Source organism: Lissotriton helveticus, chromosome 2_1 (assembly GCF_964261635.1).
Source record: "Lissotriton helveticus chromosome 2_1, aLisHel1.1, whole genome shotgun sequence".
In the NCBI taxonomy this organism is placed as follows: Eukaryota; Metazoa; Chordata; class Amphibia; order Caudata; family Salamandridae; genus Lissotriton; species Lissotriton helveticus.
The window spans coordinates 287,619,676-287,634,500 of record NC_136059.1 but is presented as its reverse complement, the minus strand read 5'-3'; the positions used below and the strand labels follow the sequence as shown (position 1 = coordinate 287,634,500).

At 41.7% G+C, this 14,825-nt stretch overlaps 1 protein-coding gene across 26 annotated transcripts in view; it reads left to right on the top strand.

Annotated features, from left to right (window-relative positions):
• The window catches only part of TCF4 (transcription factor 4), a 990,735-nt gene that overhangs the window by 895,685 nt on the left and 80,225 nt on the right, over window positions 1-14,825 (top strand). For 13 of the 26 annotated variants that reach the window (XM_078674835.1, XM_078674828.1, XM_078674842.1 and 10 more), the window contains 2 exons: window positions 8,606-8,659; window positions 10,619-10,697. In XM_078674835.1, the coding sequence (XP_078530961.1) occupies window positions 8,606-8,659; window positions 10,619-10,697 (133 nt within the window). The remainder of the gene's footprint in view (window positions 1-8,605; window positions 8,660-10,618; window positions 10,698-14,825) is intronic. The other 13 variants (XM_078674839.1, XM_078674838.1, XM_078674849.1 and 10 more) reach the window with 1 other exon arrangement.

Below are 14,825 nucleotides of genomic sequence, written 5' to 3'. Positions count from 1 at the left end.
GCATTAAAGTTTGAGTTATTGGCATTGTGTATGACAATGCGTTGCATAACATTTTTAGCAAACTTTGAATTGGTGAGCAGTGAGGGTGTGTGCAAGAGTATGCTGTTGCTCACAGCAGTTATTATTCACAGAGCTCTGATGATGCACCTCGCGTACGGGCTGACGCAGTTATTATTCACACAGCTCTGATGATGCACCTCGCGTACGGGCTCACAGCTGTTATTATTCACACAGCTCTGATGTTGCACCTCACGCACGGGGCTGACGCAGTTATTATTCACACAGCTCTGATGATGCACCTCAGGCACGGGCTCACAGCTGTTATTATTCACACAGCTCTGATGATGCACCTCAGCACGGGGCTGTCGCAGTTATTATTCACACAGCTCTGATGATGCACCTCAGCACGGGGCTGACGCAGTTATTATTCACACAGCTCTGATGATGCACCTCAGCACGGGGCTGCCGGCAGTTATTTTTCACACAGCCCTGATGATAGACCTCAGGCACGGGGCTCACAGCTGTTATTATTCACACAGCTTTTATGATGCACCTCATGCACAGGACTGACGCAGTTATTATTCACACAGCTCTGATGATGCACCTCAGGCACGGGCTCACAGCTGTTATTATTCACACAGCTCTGATGATGCACCTCAGCACTGGGCTGCCAGCAGTTATTATTCACACAGCCCTGATGATGCACCTCTGGCACGGGGCTCACAGCTGTTATTATTCACACAGCTCTTATGATGCACCTCAGGCACAGGGCTGACGCAGTTATTATTCACACAGCTCTGATGATGCACCTCAGGCACGGGGCTGACAGTTATTATTCACACAGCTCTGATGATGCACCTCAGGCACGGGGCTCACAGCTGTTATTATTCACACAGCTCTGATGATGCACCTCACGCATGGGCTCACAGCTGTTATTATTCACACAGTTCTGATGATGCAGTCCTGGGCAACATTTCAACTATGGTAACCAAAGGCTGGACCTAGAACTATATTTTGACAACAGAGGAAACATAGTCTTGCTACTTTCAATGCAAGCATTAACTTTGTGAACATTCTGTTCACAAACAGGCCGGTCTGCGCAGTGCCTCGTGCTAGCACTCAATCACCGGATGCCCAGTGAGGTCAGAATATGCCCCCCCCCCCCGCACCGCCCTCCCATTTACCATTTCACCCACAGCAGCATGCTACCCTTCCTGATCTATATGCCACGGATTTGATGATTCTGTCTTGCTGTGACCGGGAAGACCCGGGGGCCATCCAAGACTCCCCTAATAGGGAATGGTGGACTGCTATACCCCCATTGTTACCTTCGGTCCATTCCCCACAGAAAAAGTGGAGCGGTGACAACACACCTATATGGCAAGCACAGGAGGATGAAAATATGGAAGGTGCCTTTAACTGGGTGTTCAAGTATGGAGAGGACCCGCCCCCACCTGACATCAGTGCAGCTTCATTGGATAAAGCAGAGGAAGTACAACCAACAGTGTGCATCGTCACCAGAGAGGAATCGAAGGCGAGAGAAGGAGTTCGACCGGCGTTTGCAGAGAAGTGGCAAAGGCGGGAAGCAGAGGACTGCGGTGAAGAAAGAACACGTCATGCCTGCAGTAGGGCTAAACCCACTAAATTAAATAGTGCTTATAGACAAAATAAAACATCACCGTGCACCAACAGAAGTAAAAGGGCTAGTCCTCATGGGAGATTTCAAATGAAGACAAGGCGGTACTAAGGAGGGACTAACAAGGCGAATAATGATTCAGAAGCCAGCATTTAAAAAGGAGGACAAGCCAATTAAAAATATGGGTGGAGAGTGGGAGGAGCTACAAACCCCCAACTCAATCCAGCATGCCTCGCAGAGCAATGCATGCGCTGCTCAGGCTCGACCTATAAAGCCTTAAGGAAAATTTTAGGTTGAAAAGCATGCAATCCATAGTGACAACCTATGTACATTTAAAGGATCTAAAAGACTATGCTTCAATTTATTACAAAGACATGACCCATACTAAACCTGGAGCTCCACCGCTCAGATACACAGGAGTCCAAATCTACCCTGTCATCAGATCTACACGATGCTTTATTGCCTTGTATTGCAACAGGGATCAGCAGGGACCCCATAATCTCCGGGAAGAACATTTGGAGAGCCAATGGAGACTACCAAGCACAGTTTACATACCAATCAATGAAACAAGATATGCTTTAACTGCTAGGTTAGAAAAGATACAAATAAAGTACAAATACTAAATACAACCATGTTTTTGTCTCCAATCCCCAGGCACTTCGATTTACGATATCGGAATGTAGATACACAGGAGAAAGTGGCTTAAGGAGGCGGCTATGGGCGCAACTGCGTAAGGATGCTACAGGGTGCTGCCCTTTTAAATGTCATGCCAAAAAAGGCCATAGTAGAACACACAAAATTAACAAGCCCCTTTACACACACATTGCGAGACTGGTGCTAAACCTAATATGTCAGACTAGACAAGAGGGTCCCACAATGAATAAAGGAAAGAGTGTACGGTGCTTTCACTTTTTTCAAATCGTGCAAGCAAGATCCAGCTGAGCCGCCCACGAACAGAAAATAAATGAAAATGCAGACAAGGAGCTGAGCTGCCCTAAATGCAAGAGGCCACGATCTCGCCTTTACAACTAGACCGCTAGCCGAAGCGGATACAATGTCTGAGTTCGATCGACTGCTCTTTATTATAAAATACTGCGCCATTAAATGTGGTCACAGAGTAGCACGAGCCCAGACAGAAAATACCATTACCAGGCAGAATGAAAGTACACAGCGCCATACCACAGAAACTGCATCTTAAGCCCTCTGGGGCATACAGGGCAGGGCATCAAGTGCTGGATAATGGCCAAAACCCTCATAATTGAGTTCTTTGCTGTTAGATGAAAAGGGGAATCAATTAGGCATGCCGTTAAAACGAGAAATGCGCGAAACACAAATGAATTACATTACGAGCATACCTGTGTTTCAGGCACTTACTGGCAAGGCTGAAAGGAGACGAAAGACACGAAAGCAGAGCGACAGAGCTGCTGAACAGGAGAGCGAGCCCTTCTTAAAATGGCCAATGACTGCAATATGTGCGCGCGCACTCGAAAACGAAACCTAGCGTGGGGGCGGGACTTCCGTCTTGTGCGCGAAGCCCGCTCCCACGGAGTTCCTGGTCCGAGGAGCAATGGTGACGCGGGGCTCCCATGCCCGAGGGAGAGCCCCGCGGAGGCGACAGAACACCGGATTGGCGGTAAGTGGGCCTTAGTTGGGGGGGGGGGCGCTTGTGTGTGTGTGTGCGCGTGTGTGTGTGTGTGTGTATGTGTGCTACGGCGGGGGTGTCTCTGTATGTGTGCGTGTATGTGCACTCCTGTGTGTGTCTCTGTGTGAGACGGCGGGGGTGGGGGGGGAGTGTCCTGTGAGTGTCTCTGTGTGCGACGGAGGGGGTGGGGGGAGTGTCTCTGTGTGCGTGCGTGTATGTGCGCTCGTGTGTGTGTGCGCATGCGTGCAGGGGGAGGTGTGCCTGTGTATGTTTGCGCTTCCCAGGAGACGGCCATGGCGAGCGCGTTCACGCGCGCGTGGCCTGCGCCGATCGCTTTTTTGGAGATGCGCGCGGCCAGGTGCTGTCTCCTGGGAAGCAGACTCAGCAACAATAGATCTCTGGCGAGACAGCGCTTACGCGCTGTTCAACGCCACGAGACCTAAAAAGCTAGGCGTTTATCATGGATGATAAGCTCAGATATGAGGCCCAGGTGTCTAAGGTATTGTCCTCCCCTATTGTATCATTAGAACCTTGAGAAAAATCTTTCATTTTATCCCCAGAAATACTAGGAAGACTGTTGTCTCCTCACTAATCATGTCAAAGTTGGACTATTGTAATGGCTTGTTTATGAATCTCCAGGTAAAACTCCCCGGGAAGCTCCAGGCGATGCAGAATGCAGCAGCCCGACTGACTTTGTATATCCCCAAATACCAGCCGATATCCGCAGACATTCGGTAACTTCATTGGCTCCTGGTGCGACAACAAATTAAATTTGAGGCGCTCTGAGGCCCATAAAGCCTTGCACGTGGAGAAGTGTGGCTCACTGGTTAGAGGAGGCAGACCTGGAAGCAGAGGTCAGCCCGGGCCCAGGGTTCAATTCCCGGCTCGGCGGGGTCTTGAGTCCTAAAATGTCCATGGACTCGACAATTCTCGCTCCGGTGCCTACTCGATTCACGGGTTCATACTCTGCGACTCTGGGCAATAGCTTGCTTAATCTCCACAACGGCCCCTCGCGGCGGGATGCCTGGCTTTCACCTTGCGGATACCCTGCCGGGGTTATCTCACAGGGGAATACCAGGACGGGTTCCCTAAGCAAGCGCTTAGAAACCGCCTGGTGATTTGCGCTATATAAATTCCTGTACATTTACATTTATGGAGAAGGACCGAAATTTCTTTGGAAGGTTTTCTAACTGGCATACTCCAATCAGACATCTGCGATCAACTAATGCTAGATTGATTACCAGCACAATAATCAGGAAAGTTAACTGGGTAGGAAGGAGGTTCATTAGCAGCAAAGCCAGACTGGGGAACTCTCTTCCATTGCATCTTAGGACCATACCCACCCTTGCTTTCTGAAAGGAACTCAAGACTTGGCTGTTTAGCAATTAGTAATACCCCGGATCAGTAGCTCATGTTTCTGCAAGCGCCAAGACACCTATGGGTAGATGCGCTCTATATAAGTCTCTATAATATAACATAACTCAATACAGCAGAGTGGGCTCTAGGTTACACAAGAAACAATGTTGTGATTGTTTTTGTTTAGGGTATGTTCTTTAGTGATCTAGCCAATTGCCATGTGAAAGCAGTTTGTCTTCCTTATTTGTGAGTAAGTTTATTGAGGTATTTAGACCAATAATCTAAGATTTGGATAATAGTGAGGACCCAAATAAAATATATTGAACTTAATTAAATAAATTCAGTGGCAATGTAATTTTATTTCATTTGAGGAAATCTGAAGTTTAATTAGATTTACTTAAATGTATCTCTGCACTTGAGTATCTAGTTAATTTCTGTCTTACTTGGCATTTTAAGTGTAACTTGATACACTTTCTCTATAGTTGGCAGTAAGACATTTTGTTGAAAGGTTGTATGGGAGAGGGGCCACAGTGCTCATATGAGCAGTGACTGCTGTTTTCCCCCACTGCCAAAATGGAACATCCCACGGAGGAAGTGGTATTTCATTTAAGTTAACATTAGCTCGTCTTAGCTAGCTTGGCCTGATCAGCAAGGTAATTTTCAGAGAAAATATGTAGAAGCTGTGGAGAAAAACCAAACAATACAGTTGAAGAAAAACGGTCCTGCCAAGTTTAATTAAAAAACAAAAAATAGTATTAAAAGGTAATACAAAAATTCCAGTTGGAACGAGGTTGAAATGTTATGTAAAGTAAAAATGTGCTGTTGGAAACAAATACAAAAGTTGGTGTTAGAATATTTCAATGGAAAAGGAAAAATAGCCATGAATTTGTATGTGATCTTCAGAATACTGACCTAGGCACTTTACATGTTCAACACAGTAGTGTGTAGAGTTGGGCTGAGATTGGTGGCTGAATGCAGAAAAAAGATCTGCTTGCACACAATATTTAGGAGAGAGAAACCTTTGAATAGGGGCAGTCCTGGAGACGTTATCTGAGCAATATGAGATAAGATGAAGTGGCTGGTCTCTTTGATAATTTCTGTGTTTAGATTGAATTACTATTTTGGAGTTCAAAGTCTCTAGTCAAGACGGCCTCATGAGGCCAGTCTAGCATTAGAGGAAACTCCTTCAAGCACCTTTTCAAAAAATTGAACAGCTATATGTGAGATGGTTTGACTTTACAACAAGGTTGCATCTTGGTCATATGGTTGCTTCTATCCGGTCTTATCCACAAATAGAGCAAAAGCTCTGACTAGATACAACATTTCACAGAAAATGTGTTTTAAGGTAAAATGGTCATTTTTTAAAATAGTTACAATGTGTTTTGTTTTTTTTGCCCATCTCATAACCCCCGTTAATTTTCTCAACTGTAGACTCTCACACTTTGATTTCTATATCGGGTGCAACGCTCCCTCCATAGCCTCCAGTGCTTCTGACTCAGGAATCTGTAAGTCCATCTTCAGGCGACGGCTATCTCTAGTAGGCAAAATCCCTACTAGTTCTGTTGATTTGTTTGGGGGAGTGGTTCTCCTACTTCTTGCCTTGGCGGATGAATATTCAAGCGGGTGAAAGCAACAGTTCTTCCAATTATTGTTTGTCCTGGGTCCTCCCTTTTTCTGACATTCTACTGGGACAAATACGGTTTCTCTTAAGAAATGCCTAGTTTGTTATTAGAAGGCATGCCTATTCTCCTTTACTCAAGACATTTACTGTAGTACACTCTGTTTACAGCTCTAAGAAAGGGTCCTCTGCCACAAAATTATGTCCTAGAGTTATACTAGAGGAGGTTGGAATGAACAGCTAGCTCAACTCCTATCTATGTACATCTCTCTGGTCTTTTTTATGTGAAAGCACAGCTAGAAGCTAGCCGCAGAAAGCTGGAGCACATCTCTAAACCTCAGGCATGACCCCCAGCACTTCTCACACAGGCTGCACTATGATGCCAGGATCTTCCAACTATGCACAACAAATAGGCTAGCCTCTCTTAAACCTCTGCTTAGCTCCATATTTAAACACAGAGACAAGATCACTGCAACATGTGTGGAGCACTGCTTCCAACCTCTCCAAGTACTTGCCTCTTAGGGCACACTATAAACCCAAGGTCGGCTAGCTATTCACAATAAAACAGGATAGACTTACTTGACCACCCAAAAACACTGTGAGGCATCAGCCAGAATAGGACATCTTCCAGTGTTTACATGATATCAAGTCAAGCTAGAGACTCCACTGGACGTTGAAGGGACCAGGACGCTAAAGACTTGTGTGGTAGGATTCAGTCCACAGCAGGCGTCAGATATCCAAAGTCGACTAGTAAAATGCTTAGCACAGTCAAAACATAAGAACACACAATGGAGATTGAATTCCTCATATTAGGTGTTTTTGTTCTTTCAGTGTGGAACTTACAGTATTGGCTGCAGCTTAAGCCCCATTGTTTACGTTTAGTAAGAGTAATCCGAACTCGTTTGCACATTTTGTTTCAAAACGCACTGTGACTGTGACGTGCATTATGGACCTGTTAGGCAGTTTTAGGTCATTAGAATCTGATTTCAAGGTGTGTGCGCGTAAAAGTTTATAGTTCATTGAAAAGTGGATTAGAATAGATTTCCGAACGTGATATTTGAAAATAAAGAGAGCATCCATCTAGGGTGGTAGGCTAGATTTTTTTGTTGTGTGACTTAAAGCTAAACTCTGAAAAAAAGGTAAGAGGGACATGTTGGTCATACGACTTTCCCTATGTATTGAAGGTAGACATTTAATATGTTGCTATTCTTAACAAAAAGCCATTTTGGAGGCATATGGCAGAAATGTGATGACATCATGTGCACCATAAAAAAAAGTTGTCGTTGGTTAGTTTAATCACATGGAATTAGGCTTAATCTAACTTGCTTGGCCTCCTAAAAGTGTACTAATTCAGCTCAGCTTAGTTCTCATAACCCGTTCAGTTTCAGGAGGTAAGTCCCTCATAAAACAGTATGATACATTTACTTTACGTTCGACTTAAACCCTGGTGCTAAACTGAGTCATTTCAGTCAATGTTTAGACTATCACAATATATGAAAATGTGAATGGTATTTCTAACAACTGGGTTTCTGCAGTAGGAGACATATGGACACTAACATGTTTAGGTCACTTTTACCAATGCCTATAATAACGATCAGTGAGGCCTGTACTCCCCAGGCTGTACCTCCATGAGTAGGGTTTCATTGAAAATTGTTTCTATGTGATACTGTGTTTTTATCTTTTAACAACTTTTATATTTCAATCTTGTTGCTGCCATCCCTCTATGTATACATGTTTCTGTTCTTTAGCCTTTCATTGGAGAACCTTCGTTTACAGCATTTGGTTTAGTAGCCTTGTCAACCAGTCTGTAAACTGACTAAAAGCCCTGGAGAAGTGTTTTTAAAAACTGGATACAAACCCTGAAATAAGTTCTTAGTATACATATCGGAAAAATACCTCTTTTAACCCAGTTTTGTCTCTTTATGCACCCCAACGTTCCTCTCGGTGTTCGAAGGTGTTCTATTTAACCACTTTGATTAAGCATACAGTTCCACCTCAGTTTGATCATTTTTACTAACTTATCTCCAATCCTGCATATGATTTATTTATCAGATATCTAGTTTCTCTTTTGTGAACTGAAGTTAATCTAATTCCTGGCCATTTGATCGAAGACCTTAGATAAAGCCCTGTTCGGGAGAAATTTCCCACCAATTCCAGTGAATTTGAAACACACCTGCATGTAATTAGCGCACGTGTCAACAGAGTTCTTGTCCTATTATAGGACTCTAGCAGTCTTTCATGAAACATTGAACTGGAGTGAAGATATGATGATTTCTGTGGGTACTCCACAGTTGATGATATCAGGGTAGGATGAACATTTGCTCATCTGAATTATCTGTGTCCTCTCCTCCAGAAATTAGCGGAGCCATTGGAAGGCCAAACCACTGACCTGGACTATTTCCCTCAGGCAAGTCATGAACAAGACTACTGCAAACAGCTGACCGTTGAAGCATGATCAAGAGTCGCATGCCCACCTCAACCTAAGATAATTCCTGTAGCAAAGATTCCTTCTTTATAGAAGCAAAATGTGTCCCTTCTGTTAGGAGTACAGATGAATCACGGGTTATGGTCTGCCAAGCTCTCAAGACAACCTTCCCAACTTGAAAATTAGATTTGTTCAAAGTCATCTACAAATTAAATCAACTCTGCAATAGGTGGCTCATAGAGCCTCATCCACTTTATTTGAGATGACCCGAGCTGGAGAATTTGAACTAGCCTTTTCTTTATTCCTATATTTGTTCCATAAGAGTGCAAAGATGTTATTTTAGGTAGCAGATATATAAAACACACACACACACACACACACACATTATATAGGGTATGACGACATTGGAGTAAAACATTTGCAAAGAAAAGAAACCTGTAAAACCATAACTTAGGTGACCTAGGCTTGTCACACAAATATAGTTCAATTAAGTATCTGACATCAGGTTGAAATACATGTTAAATATGAGACCATGAAAATGACAATGTAGTAAAAAGTAAGACATAAATATATAACGGCCTAGATTGTCTATAAGCTTATGAAAGAAAAGATTGGTAACCCCTGTGTCACCATAAAAACTTGAATAGTGAACTACATTTAACGGGAGGGCAGGATCTCTCTTTTTGCTTTTAAGAAGGGCAGCACTAAACAATGAAAGGACAGTTTTCCTTGCCATCACACATCTTTGATGTTCTATAGGATCACTGTTGCAATATTTCATCACATCTGTAACCTCTTAAACAAAACCTCTATATATAATCATTTTGCTCTGATATTATTACCTTCTTAAATGAGACACCATTCTTGCAAACTGTCTCAAATCTTTTCTGAATGCCCCACTAAGTAAATAATGTAATTAGGATAGTTTGCATCTAGCTCCACACCATATACATTTGAACAAATATATATTTTAAACGATGCCTTACTGTTTAGAAGAATATTGAGATTTCGGATTTCAGCATTAACACTTATTTCAATTCTTTAAGGGGTTTTCTTTAATATGGAGGACACAACTGAGCCTACGTCTTAGGACTCGGGCTACTGATCTGGTGTTTGTATTAATTGGGGGAACAGACAGTTGTCAAACTTTTCACATTGCAAGGAGGATGTGAGCATGCGCAAACTCAGCTTACCTTTTACTAGAAACTGCATAAACCGTATGTATATGTTTTGGTGCAGCTCTGTGACACTGTTGAGTACTGATTCAAAATTAGAGGGATCGTATGAAGGATGATATAGCAGTCTTGAAAAATGGCTTTGTCATAACCCACGCCAGTAATATACGCGTTATGGGTTCTAGATACATGAAGCACTCTAACATTTAATGCTCACAATTTTGTGTGAAGTTGTTTCTGTGTGGGCACTCCACTTATTTTTGTATATATACTGCTGCCTTCATGTTCCTCACCAATGGTCTGTTACAGCCACAGTTTGTTATTGGTGATAGGAAACATTACTGTCACCATTCCAATGAGAACGAAGGCATACAATTTAAATGTGTTACTCTGATCATGTACAGTATAAGACATAGGGTCTCCAAATGATGTTTTTCTTATTTTGTTTATTTCTCCTTTATACGTAAATGTGCTTAGTATGCCGAAGTGTGATCAGAGATGGAAACTAAAGTAGTTAATAGAAAATGTAATTACATGTTTGCAGAATGTAACTCTCCAAATATTTACAGTGTCAAATCAGATATATTTGCTACTTAATATTTAACACATACCCTTAAATCGATTTGATCAGGGGTGAATAATCAGTGTCAAATGTCCTAATTCTCGTTCAGTGGTTTTACGGCGTTGCAAACCTGAATGCATAGTTTTCTTGTCTCCCTTCAAATGCGGTGGATTAATCGCTTGTCTTTTCTTTGTCTTGTTAAAGATTTATTCTCCAGATCACACCAACAACAGTTTCTCTTCAAACCCTTCAACTCCTGTCGGATCACCACCCTCGCTCTCAGGTACAATAATCTGTAATGCTTTACTCTTCTCAAAATATGCGCATTGCGTACATTTATATTTGTAAATTCATAGAGCTCAGATTGCATACATTTTATTTGTAAATGTGTGGTGTTCAGAATCCGTACAGTTGCATTTTTAATGCAGTGGTGCTAAGAATACGTACATTTGCAATTGTAAATCTGGTTTTCGGAATGTGTACACGTGTATTTGTGAATGTGTGGTATTCTGAAGGGGTACATTTATATTCGTTAAAGTAGAGAGTTGCTGCCATCTGGAAACTTGGATTGATAATTTTCTTGGCTTACTTCTGGCAATGTGCGAGCATTCATTGTCCAAGAAGTACCCCCGCCCCAAAGTTGAAAAATTACTTGGGGACAGAATTCCCTATACTATTATACTTGGACTAAAGCAGACTTTTCTACATACAAATTAATTTACAATATCATCTCATGTTCAAGTTCTCAAGTCGCCAAAAGTACATTTCTCTAAGTGAACCTTCAGGTTAGATTACCTGGCTTCCCCACATTACTAGTTTTCTCTGAGTTGGTGATTACACATTCCATATATTATACTCAAGTTCCATAATGCAGCTATGTAGTCAAATGCTCATGTGCCTATGTCTAGCGATTAAATAATATTTGGAGTATAAGTTAAGAGAATACATGTGTGAGCAAATCATCTAAAGATATAATACATTATGCACAGTTGAACCTGGGTACTAGCAATCTCTAAGGGCCATATGTATCAAGGTACCCATTTGCGATTCTGAAATAGCGATTTTTAAGAAATCGCTATTTCAGAATCGCAACTTGGTATGTATGTACAAATTCGCATTTTTTTGCGAATTCTTAGTATTCCTTAATTGCGATTAGCAAATTAGGAATTGCAGTTAAGGAATACTTTCCCTTTCATTTCTATGGGCCAGGAGACCCATAGTAATGAATGGGAAGTTATTCTCAATTTTGCGATTCGCAATTTGAAAATCGCAAATTGAGAATAATTTCAAGGGTGCAGAGGTGTCCAAAGGACACCCTGTGGCACCCCTGAAATAAGCATGGGTGCACGTGGTGCACATGTATGTGCGTCACATGGCACTTTGAAAAATGCCAAAATTTGCATTTTTCAAGGAATTCGCAAATTACCACAAACTTGAAGTTGGTGGTAATTTGCAATTTCTTAGGGACAATTTGCAATTTTTTTGCTTCATACATTGCATTTAAGGAATCGCAAAATTTGCGATTACTTAAATGCAATTGCAAAATAAGGAATCGCAAATTTTGTGACTCCTTATTTTGCACCATATTTTCCTTTATACAAACCATTTTGCAAATTCGCAAACGCCGAAATTCGGCGAATTTCGGCGTTTGCGAATGCAAATTTGCAAAATGGTATCCGAATTTGCTTCATACATATGGCCCTAACAGCTTTAATGAATACAAATGTGCTGATTCTAAAATGGCCGCTGTTAGGGAGGGCCTAATTTTCAAGAAGTGAGGAATTCCTAACTTGGTGCCCTTAGAATAAAATGCCTAGCTTCCTTTACTGGTCAGGACAGATAGAGTGATGGAATAGTTGCTTCGAAAAATAAAATAAACTGTGGCAGTTACAGGCTTTGTGAGGAGCGGTTAAAGATTCTGTTAGCACACACCTTCAACATGTTAGCACTAATAAGTTGTGAGGCACTTTTGGAAACCTCTGTAATTATTCTGGTAGATGTAAGGCTGGAAATAGGATCGAAAAGAAGGAACCCAATGAAGAAAGTTTTTTAATCCGCCATTACTGTTGCTGTCTGCCAGTTCACTGATACTTCTTGGTTGATAACCGAACTTATAGACCAAGATGTTCCAGGTGCTAGCCGCTATCTTCCGAGACAGAATACAGCAACTTACGTGACAACCTCTAGACTTTGAGCTGTTTACAGACCTTTAGATTGATCATTTATGTGTTATAGGTTTAGACTTCCACAGTTATGCATGCAGAAAAGGAACGCCAGAACCATCCATCTTTTTAGCACGTATATTAAGGTACAAAGTTGGGCATTGTTGCAAAATATATATGAATATCCATATAAATTCATGTGTATGCACTTCAAAAGATATCATGCTTAGATAGATCACATTAACATGAGACCTGGAGCTCAAAAGGGATTCATATCTGACTTTGACTGGACAAGCTTCAACAAGCTATTCTGTACCCAGGTCACCTTGCTTGTCCTGACTACATGATATTTCTTATTCTGTTATGCAAGTTGCTTACACAGTGCTGAGCCAGCATTTCTGGTCTGCCCATATCTGGCTGTTTATAATTTGCATGGTGCAGACATTGCACATCCATGTTAGCCATATTTGGCTTGGTGCCGTATTCTAGTTCCACTGATATGGCATTTCATACTGTATATAACACCTAGAAACTTGTCACTCTGGGAAGAAGCGGTCTGAGAGCCCCTAAAGTGGCAGATCTGGTTTCTTCCTTGCTAATTAGCAATGATGCATGCTTTTGGTACCAATAAATACATTTCTGGGCATTCATTTGATCCTGGGAGGGTGCCAGTATTTCCCCATCAGGCATGTTACAAAAACAAATGCAGTGAAGACTAAAGAGTTTGGTAATGGAATTGTGGACCAATGTACAATTGTTCACAAAGCATAGAAGGTGCTGTCATTGGGCCCAGGGAAAATTGCAGATATGATCTGTGATCTAATGTATGAGACACTATAGATGTCGGCTGCCTTGTGCAGGGTCTACATACCTTAATACAAGATGTGCGAGAAGAACCAACCAAAAGGGGCCACTGCTGGCAAGTCTTGAAAGATCAGTAGAATTAAATGAATCCGAGGTTTCTGGGTCTGAGGGGAATGAGGCAGAACTTGTTTTCCTCTCAGGGCTAGTAACCTACAAAATCTCCTTGACCTAAGTGACATGCACTTGACCTCTGACCCTGAAAGCTGAGCAAATGTGACAAGTTAACAAGATTTAAAAGCATTTTTATTGCTCATTTACTTTGTGAGCAATAAAGATGCCTTTAAATCTTGCTATCTTGTCACATGTCCTCTGCTTTCAGAGGCAGAGGTCAAATGTCAGTTTGTCTACCTACTAGTAGGACCCAAAAATAGCTCCTCCTGAATTAATCTGACTGGAATGCAAGGGGTCCAGTGAATTTTTCGAGCCCTGCCTCTTATGCCACTGAACATGCTGGCATAAAGGGCACAATTGATTACAAAGCCCAGTTTGTTCATCTGTAAATATTTATTTAATATGGCTTTTCTTTTTTGTGTAGTTCAATTTTGTTTTGTTTAGTTTATCTATCATTACATGTCATACATGTAATCATCATTTATATATGAAGTGTAAAATGGTCCAGTGAAGCAGCACAAGTTTCCAATCAAAACAGAACTCCTAACTATACAGTATAAGTTGCCCCCTCCGCGGTCTTCGCCTATTTTTCACCACTTGAAACCTTTCATATATAATATTTCTGATATAATGTTACATCTTCATATTTCACTGATTAACCCTGTGTTCATTATATCAGTAATAACTTGCTTCTATTGTCGCAAATGAATGAGTAATGGGAACTCCGCTGGTGGATCTTATCCTTACTATCTTAACATCCTTGGTGTCTGAAAACTGTACCCTATACCTTGTCAAATTGTACCATTCTGTTGTTGAGTTTGTATATAATTTGTTCATGATACAATATTGTGCATGTCTTCTAACTAGGCCTGGTATGTCGGTACAGTGATCTTACAGTACCATACAATGCCTGGTTTAGCTACTGCTAGTGCTGTAGACAGCTATCTATTGATGTGGGAGGATAGTCTTGGTAAGCTTGAAGTGCTATTTAATACTGCTAGTTTGGCAGTCAGGAGCATGGTAATGCCTTGCCATGTTTTCTTCTGTGGTCGCTCTCATAGTGTGTATACCATATTACAGTCAGTGGATTAACATTTCGAGCAAATTGCCTTCAGGTTCAGTTTAACCTTCTCTAGCTTAGTTAGGGATCACGACCTCCAGGTAGCTGAATTTTAACTATGCTTCTATTAGACATTTGTTGTGAGTCTCTGATAGAGAATTTCAGTCTTCGTCTCAGAATTTGATGTCAAACTTTGTTTTCGACCAGTGTTGGA